We start from the raw sequence: 15,827 nt of genomic DNA on the forward strand, positions 1-15,827 counted from the left end.
CACCTACCTTTAGAAATCTCTCCATTTTCATTGAGACCTCCACAAAGTGAAAGCGTAACATCAGGCAAGTCCATGGCAGAATCAGACATGCACTCTGTACCACTATCAGCAGCAGCACTTCCTACTGATTGTGGTGACTGGGAGCCGGAAAGGTTATCTGACTCTGTCCACTGCCTGAAGCCCGGATCAGAATCACTAGAGAGAAGAAGTCCACATTTTCCATAAGCATTTCACTTGCAAAGAAAATGTATAGATTTTAGGTTACAGAACACAATATGTGATTACTAAAAAAAAAAAAAATAATTTTGCTGTTGCATTTCTTTTAAGTACATCATTTTACAACATCAATTTAAAATCAACTGTGATAGATGCGCACTCATGCACGACACCAACTAAACAAAAACCAGACACAAACACACACCCCCAACCATTGGCAGACTGACATCTTCCAGTTCTCCTAACATTCACCTAAATTGGGAAATAATTACATTTCTCTTGCCTGCAACAAAATTGGATTTAAATGAGGAAGAGATCCTCTACATTCTATTTTTACAGAACAATACTATGCTCATCCATCTTTACCTGAAAGCCATACAATAAGAATAAAAAGGACATTGCTTCATGTTTAGAACACTGTGTGTTTGGAAAAAATACAATAGAAAAGAAAGGTGGCCTTTTAAATAAAAAATATCACATTGTCATCTAAAGTTAGAGTTATTAGTTTGATCCCGAGTAATGTGATCAACAAGTACTGAAAAATTTACAAATTGAGTTTTAACATAAACCAATAAACACTTCTTCCTTATGAAGCTGTATTTTTACAGAAGTCTTCCTAGACAGTTAGTCTTTTAGAGAGTGTTTTTGGAGTACAGAATCCTTTGTTTTCATTAAAAATAACCAAACAAGAGTGAATTTTGAGACTGAGCTGCCTTGCATGAAAATCTTGTGGCATTTTTTTTTGTGTTGGTCTTTTTTGATATTTAAAAAAAATTGTTGGAAGTGATGTACAGGGCATGCAGCAAATAAACTGATGTGTGCTTTTCTAGAGCTAGCAATATGGCAAGATAGAGTACTGGTATGCAAAAGGAATGTGCAGTTTAAACTTAGCCTCCCCCCCCCCCCCCCCTTATTTGCAGAACATACAGGTTCCACAAAGATGAAAATTCTCACTAATGATGTCCCACATGATCTTTTAATGTGTTTCTTATCAAATCAGAAGCAGATTTTCACAATAAGATCAGTACTGATTACTCCACAAAAGCCTAGAAACCTGAAGTCCAACTCTATCAGAACTGGTGCATAAACACCTAAATCACACATTTAATAACTCACACAGTGCAACTGCAATATAACCCTAGACCCATAGAACCGTTATTCAAAATTACCTTTTGGGAAAGTAGAGTGCTGCAACTTCAGGTTCCAAAGCCTTTAGGTCCTCCAAGTAAATATCGTCAGGCCCCTGATGATGACTTCTCTTGTGCACCCCTGTTAATTTTAAGAAGATTACTAAGATGAAGCTATCCAGACACATCAAATAGAAACCTAATTGTGGAAAATTCAGACTTACTTGTAGCATTTATAAATCTAAGAGTTTAATTATAGTTTTATTCAGATCAGACTTTAAATAGCAAAAATTGAAAAGGTACATTTACACTTTTTCTACTACAGCCTCAAATTTGGTAAATGACACTGAAGCAAAGAATCAACAGCTTTATTACATACCTTTCTTTTTTGACGGAGAGTCAACTTTTGCTATTGGCTTTGTTTCTGGTAAAGGGTCCACCAACAGTCTGGAATGATGATCAGCATCTAATGGCAATGGATCTTGCGGTTCTATGATTGCAGAAGCAAGAGAATCTTTAACATCCATCTGCTTAAGCAGTGGATGAGTTCTCGGCTCAGGTTTCAGTACTGTACAGACAGAATCTTTCACATCATCATCATCTTCAACTTCATCAGAGCTGAGGATGACCCTAAAATGAGTCTTCTCTGATGGAGTAATGGTAGCTGTTCTGCGATGTTCCAGTTTCTCCTTTTTGCTTATCTGAAAAACAAAATTCTAGTCAATTCTTTCACTTCAGATGTTTTTTTTATTCTAGTTGAAACATTAAACTTGTACTCATGGTACAAGTCCTGGTCAGAAGTAAACCAGGTAAGAATTTCAACATGTATTTTCGCAACATAAAACATGTCCCACCTTCTTGGCAAAGTTCCCTGCAACAGAAGCTTCTTACAATAGCTTATTTACAAGTTCAGTAAAGAAACTGTCATAGAGGAAGTACTGACTTGACCAAACCACGGCAAGAAAAAAGCATAAATGTGGATGTACCAGGGCTTCTGTCACCAGCTGTCATGTTAGATATCAAATTTACTCTATCAAGGCCACAGTTCTTCTGGAATGAACTAGAATGAAGCCTAAAATAAAGGAAATTAACTTCTAAAGTTGCTTTCTTCAGTTTCTAACTAAAAACTCAAAAGTTTCAGATTTTTACTGCTAGGTTTTCTGGAATTACTTTTTGCTGACCAGCTTTTGAACTCAATAAATTCGACTATATGCCAGCCACAAGGAGGTGCTACTTTCCTATTTCAGCTGAATTATTCTGAAGAACAGCAGCAGATTTCCAATCCTTTCTTAGGACACAACTTTAGATATGCTGAAATTCAGTTTACAAAGTTAGAGACAATAAATATATTTACCTTGGTTGATTCTGGGAATCCTCCCCATGTCCATTCCATGTGAGATTCGGATCTGAGCAAGCTCTCAGCAGGTTTAACTTCTAGTTCTGAATCACTTTTAGGGCAGACTGGCTCAGAGAAAGGGCTAGCAAATCAACAAGAAAAAAAAATAAAAGAAAAAAGAAAGCTAGTGTTTAAAATGCATCTGTTGTGCAGCTACTGTTGGTAAGAGTTTTCTACAGCTTAACAGAGCTTCAATTATTCGGCAACATGGCAAGAAGCCCAGCAGGGTTTTCAGATAGTGAGAAATTAGGTTAAAACCAAAAATCACATTAAAGGACTTAGAGTGGAGGAATCTGTTTAGAGTGATCGCTATGTATGTGCAGTGTACATATAGCTCTCCCCTCAGCCCATGTTCCATTTTTCAAACAAAACAGAACAAAACAAAAAGTTTACCTAAAAGCGTGACAGAAATTAGCTGTAAATTCCTTTCCTCTGTAAAAATACAGTATTTGAGCTTGCTGTGCCAAGACTTCAGTAATAGAAGTCCTGCAAACCTAACTGACAAATGCGCAAAATAACACCCATTTGTGATGCGGGGAAAACAGCATTAACAACATAACTTAGGAGAAGGAAGGGAGATTACTTGAAAATTTCCTTCAGATGTGTTTGGACTACATGACCTTTTGAAGTTCCAGCCTATTTTTCCTACAGCAGTTATCCATAAATCAGAAACAGACCTCTGAAATTTATTTTAGCCAGAACTACTTTTAAGCCAGAAGATCTTGCTCTACAAAATGCTAGAAAGGTGTGATTTCAAAATCATTTTGCTCTTATGATCTTAGGGAGGAAAGGAAACATAAGAGGTCGTTTTGAAGCAGCATTTAATGTTGGGGCAGGTCCAAGTCTATGCCTTCTTGAACAGGGCAATTACATTGCATATTATAGAAATGATGCTCCTTTTACACTTTGACATTCATAGAGTATTGGTGGGGCAAGGGTGGGGTGTGTTTTTGTTTGTTTGTTTGTTTTTTAAATATATATATAAAAACCTCGGTATTTCAATTTGAATTTTAGGGACCAGAACTGGACACAGCACTGCAAGTGCAGCCTGACCAGCGCTGAATAAAGTGAGATGGTCACATCTCTATCTCTGCTCGTAATGACCCTGCGGATGCAGCCCAGGATCCCAATTTGCCTTTGTTGCTACAGCAGCACACTAGTGACTCACGATCAGCTGCCTGTCCACCAGGACCCTCAGGTGCCTTTCAGCAAGGCTGCCCCCCACTACACAGATCTGAGCCTGTACTGGGCTCTTCAGTCATGTCATTCTAGATGCAGGACTTAACACTTGTCTTTGTACTTGTTGTACCAGGAGAGGTTTCATCTTGATATAAGAAAAATTTTTTACGGTGAGAATAATCAATCACTGCAACAACGTTCGCAGGGACATGGTCCCCATCACAAGACATTTTCAATTTGTGGCTGGACAGGGTGCTAGATTAATCTCATCTAGTCTTCATTTTCCATGAAAGGTTGGACTAGATGATCTTTTGAGGTCCCTTCATCCAGGGATACAAAAATGAAACCATTTAGATATTTCCTCCCTCAGTTCTCCTTTAACAATTTCCTACAGAAATTACAGTTTCTGTACTGTTAGAAGGGCTTATTTAAAGTAACATATTGATAAAAATACATATTTGTTTTCAGGAGGAATATGAATTCATTTTCCCTATGTGCCAAATAATTTGTTTCACTTACATCACAAGTCAACTGGAAGCCATGCAGACATATTAACCTTTTTCTAAGCCTAATTCTTAATATCCAGCAGTACTCGCAAAAGTACTTCAGGGCTTTGAGAACCTAAGCCTGTTCCACTTCCCCCAAAGGGTAAGTTTTCCATTATCATTCTCAGAGGTAAGTCTTTAGTCAAAAGGCCCATGCTTGTACTAGTGGGCTTAGTCATGCTAACATTGCTTGTTAAAACAGGAAAAACATTATGGTATCAGGTATCAAATAGTTAATGGTTATGCTTTTTGGTTTTATTCTAGCGAGTAGGTCAAACAGAAATGTCCTCATTGAAAAGACTTAGGCTATTATCTTCCCTTAGCTCCCTGCAAGGGTTCTGGAGAGCAAGACGACCAACCTCAACTAAGAGACAGGACTCCAAATCTGGTTATTAACTGTACAATAGCTATATTATAGAATGTTCCTTTGGTGGCTTAGAGAAACAATTTCATGCAAAATTTGTCTTCTTCTAGATGGCTCATGTGAGAGAGAATCTCCCCCTGCCCCGCACAGCAAAGGGAAAGAAAAATTGCCAATTTCTCTGTTACACTGCAATCTGTACTGGATAGCTTCTTGTTAAAAAAATCCAAGCTACAAAGAGTCTAGGTATCTCGCGTGATGCACAAACAAGTTGTTAGAGCAGACTATCCCCTAAATACGCAAACAAGAAGAGAGGCATGAATTATATCTCCCAGATACAGCCTGCTAGGCTACGGTTAGAGTTTTGTAAGCTGGAAAGGAGTATCGGCCTCTGTGCTACAATTATCTAGGTGATATAATCCATACAACACTGTGTCAATCCTCAGGGTCAAACACTGACTGTTCTACAGTCACAAACCACAAACCTTTGGGGAACATTTGAAGACTACATCTCATCAAGTACAATTGAGGATGTGGTTGTCAGCCCAAAACATTAAAAGGAATGATAATTGGATTTCCTGTCCAACTGCTTCTGTTCATTAAGAAGCTATGCACTGAGGGAATTAGCAGGCACCAAGCATGGTGTGGTACATTCAGACTCTACTGAGGCCACAGCCCTGGAAACACCGGAAGCAGAGAGATTATATGCACCTCAAAAAGTATTTTCTGAAGCGCTCTCTTCTATTCTGCTCTACCATCTACTGATACAGAAGAACAGAGTACAGTCCTCAGCCAAACTGAAAAGCAGTAAAACTAGACGCTCAAAGAGTTAAGATGAATCAAGATACTGCTCAGCAATCTATGTGCTATATACATGCCCTTCCCTATGCCTAACGTTCGGGAAAAGTATGAAATTTACCTCAAGTGATACCACATATGGACAGAGTGCTTTCTTATGCAAATAGAGATTGATGTTAGAGTGGTGAAATCCAAAGGGCATGCCCTGAAAAACCTTGAAACCAAATGCAAGAGGAATATATTACCATGATCATCAGAAACTGAAGAGCTTGAACATATGAACAAAAGTCCCCTCGTCACTATAACTGAAAACTGACTGGTGATCTGTATTACATCATTTGTAAGAATCCATAATCAACTGATACTGTTTCTGGTACCTCTGGGTTAGCATTCCAGTAATGGGCAAATCCTCTGTTCTGAAGTGGAATACGATTCAAGCTGAGGACCTAGCTTTACCTCGAGTAATTTGTATTATTTCACCTGGCAAATTCTAATTTACATATACGACACTTCTGCTTCATGGCATATCAAGTGTTGCTTATGCTAGGGTGAACCATAGGGACCGTATTCAGTTTACATACCCTTCTCAACCTAAGGAAATCTTATTAACTGTATGTTCTTTCTTTAATAGTGAATCTTAGTAAGGAAGATTTTTTTCCACTTGAGGGGGGAAAGAAAAAAAAAAAGAAAAAAGACAAAAATTTTGTGTAATACATAAAATGGAGAGGAAAGTTCCAAGTAAGTATCACATGCAGCATCTGACATCAGAAGTTAGGTACGTTTGATAGTTTGACAGATCAGGGGAAAAAATGAATAAAAATGCATAATAATTTTTTAATAATTATTCACCATTATACATATGATGACGTTACAAAGTGACTTACTTCTCCAGAGGGGACCAGTCTCCATCAGATAGAGGGTAATGATCCTTTGAGTGATAAATCAAAGATTCTTTTTGCTCTTCACCCTTTGGTGACGAATTTGAGGATCCTCTGTGGAGATACATGGGACATTAAGTCAGCTATAAGATATCCACATTACTAATTCAGTTAGAAAAGTTACTTATATGTTATTAAAAATCCAAGATTAAAAGAAAGAATTGTATAGCTTGAAGAATTCACTGTTTGCAACACATCTTTACATAACTTAAAATGTATATAAAACCAATTATTAATACTTGAAAATATTGTAAGTTTAAAAATCTACTACTCTTGACACATACTAAGTTTAGTATTAAAGAAGTCACAACAACATAAGTTATATCATTTTATACAGACAGCTAATATTAATCAAAACCCAAAGATGAACACAGATATTTACACATAACCTTCACTATGTAAACCCTAGAAAAACTGAAAAAGTTAAATAGAAAAGGGAGTTTTGGCAATGCACTTTATGACTTCACATTTCACAAATTAAAACCAGTAAGAAAACAGGGGTAGGTACCAGCCCCACAATCTACCCATGAATTTATGAACTACAACAAGTAGCTAAAAGTACTGTACTTTTCTGAGCAGCGGGGTTTGTTTTGCACTGGGAACTCTACTCAGTATCTATAACAAAAAAAAAAAACCCAAACCCAAAGAACAAAACCCAACCAACAGTATGACCCATTGAGCAGGCAGGCATTGTATTTTACACAGAAGTCCCTTTTAAATATTTCCATCATAAGTACTTCAGATCTTTTTCCAGCTTTCTGAATTTAATTGAATAAATAGCTGTTCTCAGGATACAACAGTTTTGAGGTTAGATCAGGGGCATCATGGCTACACAGTGGATAGAATACAAGGAAGATAAGCCTGGAATTTAGGTATAAAACACAATACAAATCACTTTAAGCCATTATTATGAAAGAAAAAAGAAAACGCATTTTTCTTCCATTAGCAGCATGGTTGCACTGGACTTCTTTTGGAATGCTAACACTAATTTCTCTTATGGATGGAGAAAATATTTTAACATTACCTATTAAAATACATAAATATTTAGAATTTACATGCTTACTCAATAGAGACCAATAGACCCTAAGCAGTTACAGTGATCTACCTCATTTGTAGAAGGCTTTCATTTGGAAGACTAGACTATGTTAAATATTGAACGTTAAAAATGTCTTAATAACTCCACTTCTCATTCAGAATTATTATTATGATGAAACATGATGGTAACAGCTTGACTTGAGAGCTGCAGAGAATGTACATCCTTTGCATTCATAAACCAAGCTAACTGTGATAGAAATATGTTTCATACTATCTTTGTCTGTATCCAGTGCTAAGTATGTCCAAAAGAGGAAAAAAGTATTATTGATACTAGTTGATATTGATACTAGATACTACTGAGTGCTAACTCACTGGGAATTAGCAACCAAATGGGTTCATATGAAGCATCCAAAAATAAAACCAAATCAAATTTCATCCATAAGTGGATAAATTTGAAGGTTAAAAATCAAAATGTGTGTGGTCAAAGATTACTGAAAGTAGGAGGGAAAAATCAGTATGCATCAACTTTGAGTTGCACTATCAATTCTAAGCTATTTATTTTGCAACATTTATAAACAGTGCTACCATTTTTTCCTCATTCTTATCCACTTTATACATGGTCTAAATAAATACATAAAATAAATATGTAAGATTTTTAGAGACAGATAACTACTTTAACTCTTTAACACTATTAGCAGTAGAGCAACAATGTTCTCTGAGTGTACATCTCAGTCCTCCTGGTATTATTTTAGGTAAGTCAAGCACTACTAACATATCTAAATCATCGCTAAAAAAGCCAAAGGGAATATTTTTAAAAATGCTGTATAAACAATTGGAAATGGATTTTCCCAAGGAACAGGAAACAGCTTGTTTTTCATTTTATAAGAATAGAACTAGATAAGACTGGTACCTGTGGCTGAATTTTTGACCTTCCTGTTGGAAAACCAGCCTTCCTTTTCCCAGTTTCACTTTGAAATCTGAAGCTATGTCTAATAACAGCTAGTTAAGTTTCTGTTTCTTTTTTTTAATCCCCTCCCTTCCCCCAAGAGCCATGCATTTATAACTACAAAAAAAAAAAAAACAACCCAAAACAAACCAAATCTGTTGATATTACCTTACATCCCCACAGGATGTGAAAGGAAAGCTTATGAACATTTTTTCAGAACGATCTCTTTAGCAAGGAAGAAAACAGTGTATTGTCTATTGCAAGGCATTTTATTTCCTGCCTTGGTCAGTCGCTGGAACAACCATATATGAACTTCACACACAGACATGTAGCCGCAAACCTACTGTCTCTGGCCTTCCATTACTACAATGTATATTTCAGTCCTGCATTTAATTGCTATTCACAACAAACCAGCATTCTTTAACAAAATTTGCCTTTCACATCGTTAGCACTCTTCTCTGACTGAGAATGCTTTTCTACTGCTGTTTCTGTTTATATATATATAAAAAAAACGTGGTTTACAAATAAAAAGCCTTTTCAGTCTTTCACTGTAAAGCGTACAACCCCCTCCTCCCCCCGGCAAACCAGAGTAACCTTTACGGAAACACCATGCTCACATGAACACAATGGTTCAGCTATGACTAAACACTTGACACTTCATACAAGTTTTTATTCATCTCTAGTCAAATGAAGATAATTGCTACAATAGCAATACGAATTCTAAATACTGGATGAAAACAGCCATTACTGGCACAACGTGCCTAAATTCTTCATACATTTATAATAATTTGTTAAATAAAGAAAAAACAATTCTTGGCTTATATTTTCTGTCTTTCTGTACTTGATGGTTGTTCTTATTTTTGGTGGTTATTGTTATCTTAATACTCTCACACTGAAGACAGAACAAGGATCTTGCTTTTCTTAAAGTGGAAAAAAGGAAACAAGGAAAAATCCCAAGCCAAACAACATGCCAATTCCCAGACTTTAACTGAGCAGTGACTATCTAAATGACAATTTGTTGACATATGACAGTGAAAAACTAAGGCAAATGAACTAAGAAAGCCACAGACATTCTAGAAAACACTTTAAAAATCAAATTTTGTTTGTTGTGTTTTATTGGTCACAGGTGTGATAACAGATTCATGTTTTTAAGATACTCATGTTTTTCTGGTGGCACTAACGTTTTTGACCGGTACTTATTAAATTTGAGACTCCCTTGAAGACCCACACTGAAGGAGGTTTTTCGGTTATATTTTAGTCTCTTACACCAAAACATTCTTCCAATTCCCAGACCAGATCTTCAATTTATTCAGACAGTACTACATTTAACAGTATTGCTACCCAATATAGCAGCTAGCTTTGTCTAAAAACTAAGTCCACTTCTTTTGTTAAACAGCCTAAGAAACTTCCACAGAAAACAGATGAGTAGGCCTCTCCTGGATTATAAGCATTAAGATACTTGATAGGAAAGATTATAGTCATAGAAGAAAAGCTATTACTCATATAAGCTTCTTCAGCTTATTAGTATGTGCTACCACTGTACCGCCAGCTCCACTTTACTAGTAGTTTATCCACTTCAAAATACAAGACTGATTCCCCCCCTGCTTTATGACTACACATGTAAAGAATTCTCTTTACTAATGCGAAGGAGCATTAATTTTTGTATTTTTCAGTTACCAAAGTAAACTTCAATTTATAGAGAAGTCAAATTCAGATGTGGTGTACTACAGGCATTCGACAGTGCAGTTTATGCGGAGGTTACCAAACAACTAGAAGACCCCTCTGATTTATTAAAGAAATTACAGTTCAACTTTTTCCTCAAGACTCACAATAGATCATGACAATGCTTCTACACCAGAATGGGCTTAATTTGATTTCATGTTCATAACAAAATGGCAAAACTTGAAGGATTCTGTAAAGATGTGGAAGATAATGGTTTGGGGTTTTGTTTGTGCAAGGAAAAGCCTACCCATAGCCTATTGAAACTTATGGATTACTTGCATAGAGAAAAGGTACAAGTCACCTTTTAGATGTTCAGTGAAAGCAGTCACCAAGTATTTGACAGTTTACCTTAGGGGCTGAACACTTTTTTCATCATCTGAGCTTATTTCCATTTCAAAAATCTCTTCTGTTCCAGGGGAGGAGATTTGATCTTCCTTCCTGCTATCTTGTTTGTATTTCTTTCTTCTTCTTTTTTTCTTTTTCACAGAACCTGGGGTGAATACAGTCTCCGTTTCCACAGGGTGTGGAATTTCCGAGTTTGCACATGTCCTCTCATTTTCTTCTGATTTCAAGTGATTGTCAGTGTCTTTAAAAAACTGGTCTTCAGTGGGTATTGGAGATGTTGCCAAATATGCAGGAACTTTTTCCTAAGCAAAAAAAAAAAAAAAATTTTAAAAAAAAAGAAAATAAAGAACAGACTAATTTTTTTACTTTGTTTTGTACATTCAGAATAGTGGTCAGCCACAGCTTAATCCTTGCATCTATATTTAGACAAAAAACATACAATAGTTCAGCAGTACGAGTCTGATATCCAGAAAGGAACCAAGTTCACTAGAAGGATTACCCAAGTTCAGAAAAATGAATGCTAGTATTCTTACAGTTTCAGACATATACAACTGATTTTGCTAGCTAAACAGAACAAATACCCAGTTAGTGGAATGCTTTTGAAATTATCTGCCCTTGAGCACACCAGTTCTATCCAGGCTTAGTAAATGTGTTGAGAAAAATAGGCTAATTAAACCCTCTGCTGTCTATTAATTTTGAAACAGATTCATAGAAAGGTATAGGTTGGAAGTGACATCTGGAAATCATCTGGTCCAATCTTCTGTTGAAAGCAGGGCCTTAGGGTCAGGTTATCCAGGGCCTGTCAAGCCAAATGTTGAGTACTCCCAGTAAGGGAGAGCTTACCTCTTCTCTGGGCAGCCTATTCCTGTGTTACACTGTTCTCATAGTGAAGAATTTTTCTTATACCCAGATGGAATTTCCCCCTTGTGTCCTTTGCCCCTTGCCTTATCACCAGGCATCACTGTGAAGAGAGTGCCTCCCTCTGCTCTATAACTACCTTGTAGGTGTTGAAAGACTGTGGTTAGATCCCCGAGTCTTCTCTTCTCTAGGCTGAACACAGTCAATTCCAGCAATCTTTCTTCCTATGTCAACTTCTCCAAACCACTGATGATCTTGGAGGCTCTCCACTAGACTCGCTCCAATTTTCTCTCCTGAACTTGGGAGACCAGAACTTGGTGGAGCAGAACTGTGTTCCAGGTTTGGCCTAACAAGTATGAAGTTGAGTGGGACAATCCCACAGCCCTCCATCTGCTGTCTGTACTCCTGCTGATGCTGCCTAGGACATGTTTGCCTTCACTGCTGCCAGGGCACGCTGACGGCCTCTACAGCAGAGATGCATTTCATCCAGTCAGACCCCAGCCCAAACTGCTGTGTGGGATTCTTCCAACCTAGATGCAGGACTTCACAGATATCTTAGTTAAATATTGTGCGAATCTTGTTGGTCCAGTCTCCCAGCCTGTCAAGTTGGCTCTACATGGTGGCTCTTTTTCTGGCCTGTCTACCTCTCCTCCCAGTTCAGTGTTATCTGCAAAATTGGTGAGGGTGCATTCAGTCTTGTCATCCATGTCAGACACCATTTATGTAAAGTATCTTTCAAAAAGAAAAACTCAACTATGATTTACTCACGGTAAAACCAACAAACAACTCTCAATTAATTACAACTCACTGCCCTTGGAAGGAACAATTCAAATGAAGGAAAAGCTTTAGCAATCAACTGCCTGGTGTTTGTTTGCATCATAACAAGAAACTTAAAAATACTGACACCTAGACTGAAAGAAACACACTGTGACAGGATAGAGACAAAGTGGAACAAAAGTAGAAGAGAATTTACAGAGCAGGGAGAAAAAAGTTATGGGCTCAATTTTGTGGTAAGAATATAAATACAAGATGACTGTTATTTTACAGAACTTTTATGCAGAAGATTAGTCAAGAACTACACTGTGATTAGAAACAGCCAGAGCAATGATACTACTTTTGATGTGTTCAAAGTCTGAACTGCTACTTTTTAATATCAAATTCAATTTTTCCATTGAGTTAAGAGTTAGAGACCAAGTTTTGTTCCACTGGTTATAAAGCAAAGTGGAGAAAGGAGAACAAAACACAGCCCTATACAGCACTAATGACACACAGATTTTGCATTGTGAAAAACCTCCACATAAAATTATAGCACCTAAAATAAAGTGAATATTCTATAAAATTAGTAATAAATAATCCATAATAACAAGACAGAATTTCAAAAACAAAACAAAAAAAAACCCCAAAACACCAGAAGAAAAGTTAAAAGAAAACTGGCTGAAAAATAATGCCTGAAAGTTATATTATAATAGTCCTGGTTCACATGAATTGCAGGATGTGGTTTTACTTTTAAACATCGAGGTGTGAAAACAGCAAAGACTGACCGCTTGGAAGAACCTTTCTGAATACACCAAGAACTCGATGAGAGCTTTATCATTTATACCTTAAGCATAGCTTCAAGAGGTGACCACAAAGTCACGTTCATCAGTAGCAGAAATACTGAGAGAAAAAAAAAATGTCTAAGAGCACTAAAAATAACTTAGTTCTCTGCTTTGTAGCTAACTCAATCTATAGTTTCAGCGTGAACTACCGCTTTCCAGAACACATTATATACAGATAAGGCATTCTTGTTATAAATTAAGATATACTAAGCAAGTGCAACAGCTTCTTTAAAACATCATACTGGGGATAAAGGTAGTGGTTATCACCCTTTCAGAAAGTCTAAAGACTGATCAGTTCCCATCAATGGCTGACACAGTCTACTGCTATAAAAAACTGCTTTCAGTTTTGAACTTAATCATGGTATATGCTAAAACAGAATCCAGCCTTCATTTCTCTTAAGTGTCATGAATCCCTACTCCAAGTTACCATTTAGGGTCTTAACGCTTATTTTCTCCTTCCACTTTAAATAATATTTAACTCCTTTCAAAGTGAGAGCTTCCTCCAACCAATCCCTCACAAAGTGGATCAAGCTCATTTCCTTGAAAGACTCTGATTACTAAAAGCAACAGGAAATGAACACTTCATCTTTTACTTCACTGAGACAAAATTTTTTCTCTCTCCTCTAACTGACTACTTTCATTAAACCGTTTGGCACTTTGTATGTAGAACTTCTTTCCTTCTGCCTTGATGAAAAATGCCGCCAGATTAAAAAGTGATCAAAGACAAAGCTTGGGACTGACAAATATTATGATTACATAGGTCCCATATCCTTAGGATATCAGACTAAAAATGAACTATTATTTCTCTTTTTCAGAGACTTCCAGCTGCAATACATTCTTGGGAAATTAATTACTATATTAGAATAAAAGAAGAATTCTCAAGTTGAAGTTACTGTTAACTGGAGAAAGTTTCAAAGATACAATTTTTAGCACAGTTTTTCACAATTTTAAGACAAATTAAAAATATACCAATATAGACAGTCTTTATTAGTACAGAGGTCAGTAACACAAGCTGTAAATTCTTAAGGCAAAAAATTATTATAAGACACTGCAATCTGTATAACTGCAGTCAACAAGAAACAAAGTAAAAAAATAATTCAACAAATCTTTCAAATAAAGCTCTAATAAAAAAAAAAGTTAGTTATTTTTTATCATTGGTAGCAGAATTGTACAAAACACCAAGCATCTTGGCAGCACATGAAAGTGATGTTAAGATTCAGTCACAGAAAACACAGCTTTCATAAAAGTTACAATATTGTCAACACTGTATTAAGCATTTTTAACGCATTACTCTGATAATACTGCATTGTAGCCATCATGAAGCACAAAGCCCCTTACATTTTCCTCCTCAGTTTCTTGTACAAAGAAAGCTTCTCCATTGTCACCCAGTTTCATATGAAGATCAACAGCATCGCCATTAATTTCTATATCGATCTGTGGAAAGAGACAATTTAATGTAAATAATCCATCACAGGATGAATCTCAAGGCCCACTTCACTCTGAGAGTAAACTTCGTTCCATTGTATAATCACGTATCTTTCTCCTCCCTCTGCTTTCTGAAGGAAGTCTGTTATAATAATGATCTTTATTTTGTTAACCTGCAAAACACATCATGCTCCTAGCAGAGAGCCTAACACCTACAACACAAATTGAGAAAAAAACAAACAAAAAAACAACAAAACATCTGAAGACTGAATCTTGTTCAACTGATCTGGAGAGCTAGAAGCATAAATAATAGTAACTGATACAGTCTTTATTTCCTGGAAGAAAGATGAATGATTGAGACTGTTTATGTTCATATGCTTAAAGCTCAACCTAAACTTGGGCCTAGTATGAATACAAGTCCTGAATACCAGAAGTTCAAGGCAACAAACTGGAATCTTCCTGAAGGCAGAGTTTGTTTCAATGGGATACAGATTTGCCACAATTATTTCTGCAACTCAGTTAATGTTTTTTTCAGATTTTCCTGCTCCCAAATTTATGGCGATACGACACAGGACCACTACCCTTCTGCAACCATAGTGCTTTCCTCAGTGCAAGAATGTTTTATATTGTCATAAGGAGGTACATTAACTTAGATTACATTGCACAGGAGGGAGAGATTATCCTTCCCCACATGTATGAAATAAAAGAAAAAAAAAAAAACAAATGTCTTTTCAAAACCAAGATACAACTATTTTACTTCCTCCTCTTTGTGAAATCTTGGGCATCCAGTTAAGTTCCATCCCAAATTTTTCCAAAGAAAATATCTTCAATATTCAGATAATATTATCTTATTTTTCAGTAAATCTGCTTATCTAACAGTATCTGTATATACGCATTTAGCCTAGCTAATTAAAAATAATTTAATACATGTCAGATAGAAACACAGTGGACCTGCCTTACTGTAGAAAATGCTAGTGGCATTTCAGGTTAAATATAGTTTAGACATTTCGATCAAAGGGAGACAAAGTTAAATATTGTAATTGCTATGAGATATCCAATATGTACAGCCTAGTACAGCAGGTAGCAAAAATAGATGTTTCTACTATTCAACAGTTCTTTAGAGGTACCCAGGAGCTGAAATCCTCTCAAATTTGGTTCACCTTCTCAGAAGTGTAATTAAAGACATGTAGCAAGCTCAAGTTTCAGATCACTCTTGTTGTATCTTAGACATTAGAAAAAGTACAGCTATACCACCTCTCTTGTACCTTGCTGAAAAACTGTAACATAATCTGATGCAGAACTGTTTAGGAAAAACCAACTTTTTGTCATCAGTGTGCT

The 15,827-nt window shown here is 36.4% G+C and overlaps 1 protein-coding gene across 6 annotated transcripts in view; it reads right to left on the reverse strand.

Moving 5' to 3' along the window:
- Nucleotides 1-15,827, reverse strand: part of LPIN2 (lipin 2) — a 45,654-nt gene that overhangs the window by 14,044 nt on the left and 15,783 nt on the right. For 5 of the 6 annotated variants that reach the window (XR_008464844.1, XM_054191316.1, XM_054191311.1 and 2 more), the window contains exons 3-9: nt 14,403-14,498; nt 10,612-10,910; nt 6,507-6,614; nt 2,698-2,821; nt 1,723-2,044; nt 1,386-1,485; nt 8-195 (exon numbers count right to left, since the gene is read on the reverse strand). Coding sequence is in view for 5 of the 6 variants with exons in the window: in XM_054191316.1 (XP_054047291.1) it covers nt 8-195; nt 1,386-1,485; nt 1,723-2,044; nt 2,698-2,821; nt 6,507-6,614; nt 10,612-10,910; nt 14,403-14,498 (1,237 nt within the window). In the remaining variant the exon portion in view is untranslated. Of the gene's footprint in view, nt 1-7; nt 196-1,385; nt 1,486-1,722; nt 2,045-2,697; nt 2,822-6,506; nt 6,615-10,611; nt 10,911-13,066; nt 13,123-14,402; nt 14,499-15,827 lie in introns of those variants that run through there. The other variant, XM_054191314.1, reaches the window with a different exon arrangement.

The sequence above is a fragment of the Rissa tridactyla genome, chromosome 2 (genome assembly GCF_028500815.1).
Source record: "Rissa tridactyla isolate bRisTri1 chromosome 2, bRisTri1.patW.cur.20221130, whole genome shotgun sequence".
NCBI lineage: Eukaryota > Metazoa > Chordata > Aves > Charadriiformes > Laridae > Rissa > Rissa tridactyla.